This window comes from Mustelus asterias, unplaced genomic scaffold, assembly GCF_964213995.1.
Source record: "Mustelus asterias unplaced genomic scaffold, sMusAst1.hap1.1 HAP1_SCAFFOLD_4298, whole genome shotgun sequence".
NCBI classification, from domain to species: domain Eukaryota; kingdom Metazoa; phylum Chordata; class Chondrichthyes; order Carcharhiniformes; family Triakidae; genus Mustelus; species Mustelus asterias.
In genome coordinates this window covers 9,090-19,896 of record NW_027594243.1, presented here as the reverse complement: position 1 = coordinate 19,896, position 10,807 = coordinate 9,090, and the positions used below count along the sequence as shown (strand labels likewise).

Genomic DNA, 10,807 nt, shown 5'->3' with positions numbered 1-10,807 from the left:
ATCTATGGATGGCACAGTGGGTTAGCACTGCTGCCTCACAGCGCCAGGGACCCAGGTTCGATTCCCGGTCTTGGGGTCACTGTCTGTGCGGAGTTTGCACATTCTCCCCGTGTCTGCGTGGGTTTCCTCCGGGTGCTCCGGTTTCCTCCCACAGTCTGAAAGATGTGCTGGTTAGGGTGCATTGGCCGTGCTAAATTCTCCCTCAGTGTTACCCGAACAGGCCGCAGAGTGTGGCGACTAGGGAACTATCACAGTAACTTCATTGCAGTGTTCATGTCAGCCTAACTTGTGACACTGATAAAGAAACTTTAAGCGCTCACGCAGTTGAAGCAAACTCAGGGATGTCTAAAAGTTGAACCTTTTCCGCTCTCTCAAATTGGATCAGGAATGGGACAGGACTCATCCGGAGCTGTTCCCAGAACAGGTATCGGATGTGGAAGGTATTCGAAGGGGACGGATTCCGAGTCCGGATGAGGAAGATGCGGGGAACAATGCAGCGAGGGAGAGCGGGAAGAGGGGGGAGAATCCCGAGGCTACCGAGCAAAAGGAGATCATCGCAAAACTCGAGGGTGAGTGATTATCCAACGGTGAAACATTCTGCCCCACAGTACGGGGAGAGGGCGGGGGAGTGAGGGAGACGGGGAGAGGGTGGGGGAGTGAGGGAGACGGGGAGAGGGCGGGGGAGTGAGGGAGACGGGGAGAGGGTGGGGGAGTGAGGGGGACGGGGAGAGGGTAGGGGAGTGAGGGAGACGGGGAGATGGCGGGGGAGTGAGGGCGACGGGGAGAGGGTGGGGGAGTGAGGGAGACGGGGAGAGGGTGGGGGAGTGAGGGAGACGGGGAGAGGGTGGGGGAGTGAGGGAGACGGGGAGAGGGTGGGGGGGTGAGGGAGACGGGGAGAGGGTCGGGGAGACAGGGAGAGGGTGGGGGAGTGAGGGAGACGGGGAGAGGGTGGGGGAGTGAGGGAGACGGGGAGAGGGTGGGGGAGTGAGGGAGACGGGGAGAGGGTGGGGGAGTGAGGGAGACGGGGAGAGGGTGGGGGAGTGAGGGAGACGGGGAGAGGGTGGGGGAGTGAGGGAGACGGGGAGAGGGTGGGGGAGTGAGGGAGACGGGGAGAGGGTGGGGGGAGTGAGGGAGATGGGGAGAGGGTGGGGGAGTGAGGGAGACGGGGAGAGGGTGGGGGAGTGAGGGGGACGGGGAGAGGGTAGGGGAGTGAGGGAGACGGGGAGATGGCGGGGGAGTGAGGGAGACGGGGAGAGGGTGGGGGAGTGAGGGAGATAGGGAGAGGGTGGGGGAGTGAGGGAGACGGGGAGAGTGTGGGGGAGTGAGGGAGACGGGGAGAGGGTGGGGGAGTGAGGGAGACGGGGAGATGGCGGGGCAGCGAGGGAGACGGGGAGAGGGTAGGGGAGTGAGGGAGACGGGGAGAGGGTGGGGGAGTGAGGGACACGGGGAGAGGGTGGGGGAGTGAGGGAGACGGGGTGAGGGTCGGGGAGACGGGGAGAGGGTGGGGAGTGAGGGAGACGGGGAGAGGGTGGGGAATGAGGGAGACGGGGAGAGGGTGGGGGAGTGAGGGAGACGGGGAGAGGGTGGGGGGAGTGAGGGAGACGGGGAGAGGGTGGGGGAGTGAGGGAGACGGGGAGAGGGTGGGGGAGTGAGGGGGACGGGGAGAGGGTGGGGGAGTGAGGGAGACGGGGAGAGGGTGGGGGAGTGAGGGAGACGGGGAGAGGGTGGGGGAGTGAGGGAGACGGGGAGAGGGAGGGGGAGTGAGGGAGACGGGGAGAGGGTGGGGGAGTGAGGGAGACGGGGAGAGGGTGGGGGAGTGAGGGAGACGGGGAGAGGGCGGGGGAGTGAGGGAGACGGGGAGAGGGCGGCGGAGTGAGGGAGACGGGGAGAGGGTGGGGGGAGTGAGGGAGACGGGGAGAGGGCGGGGGAGTGAGGGAGATGGGGAGAGGGTGGGGGAGTGAGGGAGACGGGGAGAGGGGCGGGGGAGTGAGGGAGACGGGGAGAGGGGGGGGAGGGAGGAGACGGGGAGAGGGTGGGGGAGTGAGGGAGACGGGGAGAGGGTGGGGGAGTGAGGGAGACGGGGAGAGGGTGGGGGAGTGAGGGGGACGGGGAGAGGGTGGGGGAGTGAGGGAGACGGGGAGAGGGTGGGGGAGTGAGGGAGACGGGGAGAGGGTGGGGGAGTGAGGGGGACGGGGAGAGGGTGGGGGAGTGAGGGAGACGGGGAGAGGGTGGGGGAGTGAGGGGGACGGGGAGAGGGTGGGGGAGTGAGGGAGACGGGGAGAGGGTGGGGGAGTGAGGGAGACGGGGAGAGGGTGGGGAGTGAGGGACACGGGGAGAGGGTGGGAGAGTGAGGAGACGGGGGAGGGCGTGGGTACCTGAGTTGTCACAATCCCAATGGACCCTCATCCCCTTCCCGTTCACTCCCACTGTACACAATCCCAATCCCCTTCCCGTTCACTCCCACTGTACACAATCCCAATCCCCTTCCCATTCGCTCCCACTGTACACAATCCCAAACCCCTTCCCGTTCACTCCCACTGGACACAATCCCAATCCCCTTCCCGTTCACTCCCACTGTACACAATCCCAATCCCAATCCCCTTCCCGTTCACTCCCACTGTACACAATCCCAAACCCCTTCCCGTTCACTCCCACTGGACACTATCCCAATGATTAATTTTTCTTGTTGCCCAGAACTGGTCGCCAACCTGAAAGCGGAGCGCTTGTCAATGAAGGAAGAATTGGAACGTCTGAACGAGAGAATGAAGGTAGGTTATGGCGAGAGGGGCAAGGGGGGGTACATGAGCGAGTTAAGGAAGGGCAGGTGAGAGAAGTGTTAGTGAGGGATCACTTTGGGACCAGTGACCATAATCCCATTCGTTTTAAGATCGCTACGGAGAATGATAGGTCTGGCCCAAATGTTAATATTCCAAATTGGGGCAAGGGCAATTTTGATGGTGTCAGGCAGGAACTTTCAAAAGTTAATTGGGGGAGTCTGTGGGAAGGCAAAGGGACGTCTGGTAAGTGGGAGGCTTTCAAAAGTGTGTTCACCAGGGTTCAGGGTAATCACATTCCTCTTGGAGTGAAGGGCAAGGCTGGCAGAAGTCGGGAACGCTGGATCACTCGGGATATTGAGGCCCTGGTCAAGAAGATTATAGAGGCACATGACGTGCATAGGCAGCTGGGATCAAGTGGATCTCTTGAAGAGTATCGGGGGTGCAGGAGGAGAGTTAAGAGAGAAATCAGGAGGGCAAAAAGGGGACACGAGATTGTTTTGGCAGATAAGGCAAAGGAGAATCCAAAGAGCTTCTCCAAATACATAAAGGGCAAAAGAGTAACAAGGGAGAGAGTAGGCCCTCTTAAGGATCAACAAGGTCATCGATGTGCAGATCCACAAGAGATGGGTGAGATCCTAAATGAATGTTTAGAAACATAGAAAAACTACAGCACAAAACAGGCCCTTCGGCCCCACAAGTTGTGCCGAACATATCCCTACCTTTTAGGCCGACCTATAACCCTCCATCCTATTAAGTCCCATGTACTCATCCAGGAGTCTCTGAAAAGACCCTATTGAGTTTGCCTCCACCACCACTGACGGCAGCCGATTCCACTCGCCCACCACCCTCTGTGTGAAAAACTTACCCCTAACATTTCCCCTGTACCTACCCCCCAGCACCTTAAACCTGTGTCCTCTCGTAGCAGCCATTTCCACCCTGGGAAAAAGCCTCTGAGCGTCCACCTGATCAACGCCTCTCAACATCTTATACACCTCTATTAGGTCTCCTCTCATCCTACGTCTCTCCAAAGGAGAAAAGACCGAGCTCCCTCAGCCTATCCTCATAAGGCACGCCACTCAATCCAGGCAACATCCTTGTAAATCTCCTCTGCACCCTTTCAATCTTTTCCACATCCTTCCTGTAATGAGGCGACCAGAACTGAGCACAGCATTTCTCATCAGTATTTCCTGTTGAGAAAAGCACGGATGTTCGGGAACCTGGGGAATTAAATGTTGATGTCTTGAGGAGTGGACATATTACAGAGAAGGGGGTGCTGCAAGTCTTAAAGCAGATCAAGGTAGATAAATCCCCAGGACCTGATGAAGTGTATCCCAGGACGTTGTGGAAGGTGAGGGAGGAACTTGCGGGTCCCCTCGCCGAGACATTTGAATCATCGATAGTCACGGGTGGGGTGCCTGAAGATTGGAGAGTGGCAAATGTTGTGCCTTTGTTTAAAAAGGGCTGCAGGGAAAAGCCTGGGAACTACAGGCCGGTGAGCCTCACATCTGTGGTGGGTAAATTGTTGGAAGGTATTTTGAGAGACAGGATCTACAGGCATTGAGAGAGGCAAGGACTGATTAGGGACAGTCAGCATGGCTTTGTGAGTGGAAAATCATGTCTCTCAAATTTGATTGAGTTTCTTGAAGGGGTAACCAAGAAGGTCGATGAGGGCAGTGCAGTTGATGTTGTCTACATGGACTTTAGCAAGGCCTTTGACAAGGTACCGCATGGTAGGTTGTTGCATAAGGTTAAATCTCACGGGATCCAGGGTGAGGTATCTAAATGGATACAAATTGGCTTCTTGACAGAAGCCAGAGGGTGGTTGTAGAGAGTTGTTTTTCAAACTGGAGGCCTGTGACCAGCGGTGTGCCTCAGGGATCAGTGCTGGGCCCACTGTTATTTGTCATTTATATTAATGATTTGGATGAGAATATAGGAGGCATGGTTAGTAAGTTTGCAGATGGCACCAAGATTGGTGGCATAGTGGACAGTGAAGAAGGTTATCTCCAATTGCAACGGGATCTTGATCAATTGGGCCAGTGGGCTGACGAATGGCAGATGGAGTTTAATTTGGATAAATGCGAGGTGATGCATTTTGGTAGCTTGAACCAGGGCAGGACTTACTCAGTTAATGGTAGGGCGTTGGGGAGAGTTACAGAACAAAGAGATCTAGGGGTACAGGTTCATAGCTCCTTGAAAGTGGAGTCACAGGTGGACAGAGTGGTGAAGAAGGCATTCGACATGCTTGGTTTCATCGGTCAGAACATTGAGTACAGGAGTTGGGACGTCTTGTTGAAGTTGTACAAGACATTGGTAAGGCCACACTTGGAATACTGTGTACAGTTCTGGCCACCCTATTATAGAAAGGATATTATTAAACTAGAAAGAGTGCAGAAAAGATTTACTTGGATGCTACCGGGACTTGATGGTTTGAGTTATAAGGAGAGGCTGGATAGACTGGGACTTTTTTCTCTGGAGCGTAGGAGGCTGAGGGGTGATCTTATAGAGGTCTATAAAATAATGAGGGGCACAGATCAGCTAGATAGTCAATATCTTTTCCCGAAGGTAGGGGAGTCTAAAACTAGAGGGCATAGGTTGAAGGTGAGAGGGGAGAGATACAAAAGGGTCCAGAGGGGCAATTTTTTCACACAGAGGGTGGTGAGTGTCTGGAACGAGCTGCCAGAGGTAGTAGTAGAGGCGGGTACTATTTTGTCTTTTAAAAAGCGTTTAGATAGTTACATGGGTACGATGGGTATAGAGGGATATGGGCCAAACGCGGGCAATTGGGGCTAGCTTAGGGGTTTAAAAAAAAAGGCAGCATGGACAAGTTGGGCTGAAGGGCCTGTTTCCATGCTGTAAACCTCTCTGACTCTATGACTCTCTCTGTGCCGCCCGCCCCCTCCCTCTGTATCCTCTCCCGAGGTGCCGGTGAAAGATATAGTCCGCATTCAGATTCTCTGAAAGGATTTGATTTATTATTGTCACATGTATCGGGATACAGTGAAAAGTATCATTTCTTGCACGGTATATAGACAAAGTATACCGTTCATAGAGTACAGAGGGGAGAAGGAAAGGAGAGGGTGCAGAATGTAGTGTTACAGTCACAGCTAGGGGTGTAGAGAAAGATCAGCTCAATGCGAGGTAGGTCCATTCAAAAGCAGCAGGGAAGAAGCTGTTCTTGAGTCGGTCGGTTCGTGACCTCAGACTTTTGTATCTTTTTCCCGACGGAAGAAGGTGGAAGAGAGAATGTCCGGGGTGCGTGGGGGGGGGGGGGGGTCCTTGATTATGCCGGCTGCTTTTCCCCGAGGCAGCGGGAAGTGTAGACGGAGTCAATGGATGGGAGGCTGGGGTTTGCGTGACGGGACTGGGCTACGGTCACGATGGAACCATCTCCTCGCCTTGACATTCTGTGGCGTTACCATCACTGGATCGCCCTCCCCCCACTGTCAACATCCGGGGGGTTACTATAGACCACAAACTCAACTGGGAGCCAGCCAGTTGGAGAGAATCTAACCATCTCCCCCCTTGGCCTTCCTGGATCTCTTCCAAACTCCAGCGGAAAACCATCCCAACCTGGTCAATCTCTCCTCAAACAATGAGGGGAGGGTTTCCCACTCCGAGCCCGCGACGGAAATGGTCGTTGGGCGGGACACGGATAAAGGAAAGGCCTGTTGAACTGGGCGGGATTTTCCAGTCTTGGAGCAGGGAAACGCGGCCAAATTCCCAGTACGTATCCTGGGAAAAGTGTCGGCAGTCCCGCCCTAACAGCGCCGTGAGTGTGCCTACACCACACACACGCACGCACGCACATGGAGACTGCGATGGGTTCAAGATGGCTGCTCACCCTGCCCCTTCTACAGCGGGGGGGGGGTAACTAGGGATGGTGAACTAACACTCAAGGCTGGCACTGCGACCCATCATTCGAGCCAAGGTAGAACCTAATTCAGATTGTTTCCACTGCAACTCGGTGCCCGAAGTCAGAGGAGGAAGAGTGGCGCCAATTCCAGAATGATATGCAACTCGCGGTGACAGTTGCAGATAGGCTTCGGACTGAGGCAGAGTCAGAGGCGGAATCGCTGAGGAGAAGACTGGAGGAGGAAGCAGGAAAAACCAGGAGGCTACAGCAGGAGCTGGAGAAGAGGTACGCAAAGCAGACACCAATCTGTGCCCAAGACTGTTACACTCAACAGTAAACCCCACTGTCCTTTCCCCCCTCTGGGACCGGGTGTCCCAGTGCGTTAGATACACTGTCCTTTCCCCCTCTGGGACCGGGTGTCACAGTGCGTTAGATACACTGTCCTTTCCCCCCTCTGGGACCGGGTGTCCCAGTGCGTTAGATACACTGTCCTTTCCCCCTCTGGGACCGGGTGTCACAGTGCGTTAGATACACTGTCCTTTCCCCCTCTGGGACCGGGTGTCCCAGTGCGTTAGATACACTGTCCTTTCCCCCTCTGGGACCGGGTGTCACAGTGCGTTAGATACACTGTCCTTTCCCCCTCTGGGACCGGGTGTCACAGTGCGTTAGATACACTGTCCTTTCCCCCCTCTGGGACCGGGTGTCCCAGTGCGTTAGATACACTGTCCTTTCCCCCTCTGGGACCGGGTGTCCCAGTGCGTTAGATACACTGTCCTTTCCCCCTCTGGGACCGGGTGTCACAGTGCGTTAGATACACTGTCCTTTCCCCCTCTGGGACCGGGTGTCACGGTGCGTTAGATACACTGTCCTTTCCCCCTCTGGGACCGGGTGTCACAGTGCGTTAGATACACTGTCCTTTCCCCCTCTGGGACCGGGTGTCACAGTGCGTTAGATACACTGTCCTTTCCCCCTCTGGGACCGGGTGTCACAGTGCGTTAGATACACTGTCCTTTCCCCCTCTGGGACCGGGTGTCACAGTGCGTTAGATACACTGTCCTTTCCCTCTCTGGGACCGGGTGTCACAGTGCGTTAGATACACTGTCCTTTCCCCCTCTGGGACCGGGTGTCACAGTGCGTTAGATACACTGTCCTTTCCCCCCTCTGGGACCGGGTGTCCCAGTGCGTTAGATACACTGTCCTTTCCCCCTCTGGGACCGGGTGTCACAGTGCGTTAGATACACTGTCCTTTCCCCCTCTGGGACCGGGTGTCACAGTGCGTTAGATACACTGTCCTTTCCCCCTCTGGGACCGGGTGTCACAGTGCGTTAGATACACTGTCCTTTCCCCCTCTGGGACCGGGTGTCACAGTGCGTTAGATACACTGTCCTTTCCCCCTCTGGGACCGGGTGTCACAGTGCGTTAGATACACTGTCCTTTCCCCCTCTGGGACCGGGTGTCACAGTGCGTTAGATACACTGTCCTTTCCCCCTCTGGGACCGGGTGTCACAGTGCGTTAGATACACTGTCCTTTCCCCCTCTGGGACCGGGTGTCACAGTGCGTTAGATACACTGTCCTTTCCCCCTCTGGGACCGGGTGTCACAGTGCGTTAGATACACTGTCCTTTCCCCCTCTGGGACCGGGTGTCCACAGTACGTTAGATACACTGTCCTTTCCCCCTCTGGGACCGGGTGTCACAGTGCGTTAGATACACTGTCCTTTCCCCCTCTGGGACCGGGTGTCACAGTGCGTTAGATACACTGTCCTTTCCCCCTCTGGGACCGGGTGTCACAGTGCGTTAGATACACTGTCCTTTCCCCCTCTGGGACCGGGTGTCACAGTGCGTTAGATACACTGTCCTTTCCCCCTCTGGGACCGGGTGTCACAGTGCGTTAGATACACTGTCCTTTCCCCCTCTGGGACCGGGTGTCACAGTGCGTTAGATACACTGTCCTTTCCCCCTCTGGGACCGGGTGTCACAGTGCGTTAGATACACTGTCCTTTCCCCCTCTGGGACCGGGTGTCACAGTGCGTTAGATACACTGTCCTTTCCCCCTCTGGGACCGGGTGTCACAGTGCGTTAGATACACTGTCCTTTCCCCCTCTGGGACCGGGTGTCACAGTGCGTTAGATACACTGTCCTTTCCCCCTCTGGGACCGGGTGTCACAGTGCGTTAGATACACTGTCCTTTCCCCCTCGGGACCGGGTGTCACAGTGCGTTAGATACACTGTCCTTTCCCCCTCTGGGACCGGGTGTCACAGTGCGTTAGATACACTGTCCTTTCCCCCTCTGGGACCGGGTGTCACAGTGCGTTAGATACACTGTCCTTTCCCCCTCTGGGACCGGGTGTCACAGTGCGTTAGATACACTGTCCTTTCCCCCTCTGGGACCGGGTGTCACAGTGCGTTAGATACACTGTCCTTTCCCCCCTCTGGGACCGGGTATCACAGTGCGTTAGATACACTGCCCTTTCCCCCTCTGGGACCAGGTGTCACAGTGCGTTAGATACACTGCCCTTTCCTCCTCTGGGACCGGGTGTCACAGTGCGTTAGATACACTGTCCTTTCCCCCCTCTGGGACCGGGTGTCCACAGTGCGTTAGACACTGTCCTTTCCCCCTCTGGGACCGGGTGTCACAGTGCGTTAGATACACTGTCCTTTCCCCCTCTGGGACCGGCTGTCACAGTGCGTTAGATACACTCTCCTTTCCCCCTCTGGGACCGGGTGTCACAGTGCGTTAGATACACTGTCCTTTCCCCCTCTGGGACCGGGTGTCACAGTGCGTTAGATACACTGTCCTTTCCCCCTCTGGGACAGGGTGTCACAGTGCGTTAGATACACTGTCCTTTCCCCCCTCTGGGACCGGGTGTCACAGTGCGTTAGATACACTGTCCTTTCCCCCTCTGGGACCGGGTGTCACAGTGCGTTAGATACACTGTCCTTTCCCCTCTGGGACCGGGTGTCACAGTGCGTTAGATACACTGTCCTTTCCCCTCTGGGACCGGGTGTCACAGTGCGTTAGATACACTGTCCTTTCCCCCTCTGGGACCGGGTGTCACAGTGCGTTAGATACACTGTCCTTTCCCCCTCTGGGACCGGGTGTCACAGTGCGTTAGATACACTGTCCTTTCCCCCTCTGGGACCGGGTGTCACAGTGCGTTAGATACACTGTCCTTTCCCCCTCTGGGACCGGGTGTCACAGTGCGTTAGATACACTCTCCTTTCCCTGTCTGGAAAATGAAAGGTCTCTCTGTCTCCCAATGAAGGGATTCTGTTGATGCAGTCGATGGTAAGAGGATTGAGAAGGTCTCCGATGTACCAGAGTTGGTGTTGGATGGAACTGAGAGAAGCAATGGGACTCAGTACTGGCCCCACCTGAGTTTCAGTCCCCCGGGTGAAGAAGGCAAAACTGCCAAGGTATGCTCCCCTCGTCAAACTGAACCGCCCTCGTGATCCGATCATCCCCTCCCTCAGTTCGAATCTGCCTCCCTATCTCTGTAACCTCCACCAGCCCCTACACCCCTCCCTATCTCTGTAACCTCCTCCAGCCCCTACACCCATCCCTATCTCTGTAACCTCCTCCAGCCCCCTACACCCCTCCCTATCTCTGTAACCACCACCAGCCCCTACACCCCCTCCCAATCTCTTAACCTCCACCAGCCCCTACACCCCCTCCCAATCTCTGTAACCTCCTCCAGCCCCTACACCCCTCCCTATCTCTGTAACCTCCTCCAGCCCCTACACCCCCTCCCTATCTCTGTAACCTCCACCAGCCCCTACACCCCTCCCTATCTCTGTAACCTCCTACAGCCCCCTACACCCCATCCCTTTCTCTGTAACCTCCTCCAGCCCCCTACACCCCCTCCCTATCTCTGTAACCTCCACCAGCCCCTACACCCCTCCCTATCTCTGTAACCTCCTCCAGCTCCTACACCCCCTCCCTATCTCTGTAACCTCTACAGCCCCCTACACCCCCTCCCTATCTCTGTAACCTCCTCCAGCCCCTACACCGTTCCCTATCTCTGTAACCCCCTCCAGCCCCCACACCCCTCCCTATCTCTGTAACCTCCTCCAGCCCCCTACACCCCCTCCCTATCTCTGTAACCTCCTCCAGCACCCTACACCCCCTCCCTATCTCTGTAACCTCCTCCAGCCCCTGCACACCTGCCTATCTC

General features: G+C 56.3%; 1 protein-coding gene across 1 annotated transcript; it reads left to right on the top strand.

Moving 5' to 3' along the window:
- Positions 1 to 385: 385 nt before the first annotated feature.
- On the top strand, positions 386 to 10,117 carry LOC144491047 (uncharacterized; the record flags this gene model as incomplete). The annotated part of the gene is made up of 4 exons (XM_078208723.1): positions 386 to 569; positions 2,695 to 2,768; positions 6,755 to 6,918; positions 9,899 to 10,117. Coding segments are annotated over 4 exons (609 nt in total), but the record flags the coding sequence as incomplete, so codon positions are not given.
- Positions 10,118 to 10,807: the final 690 nt, after the last annotated feature.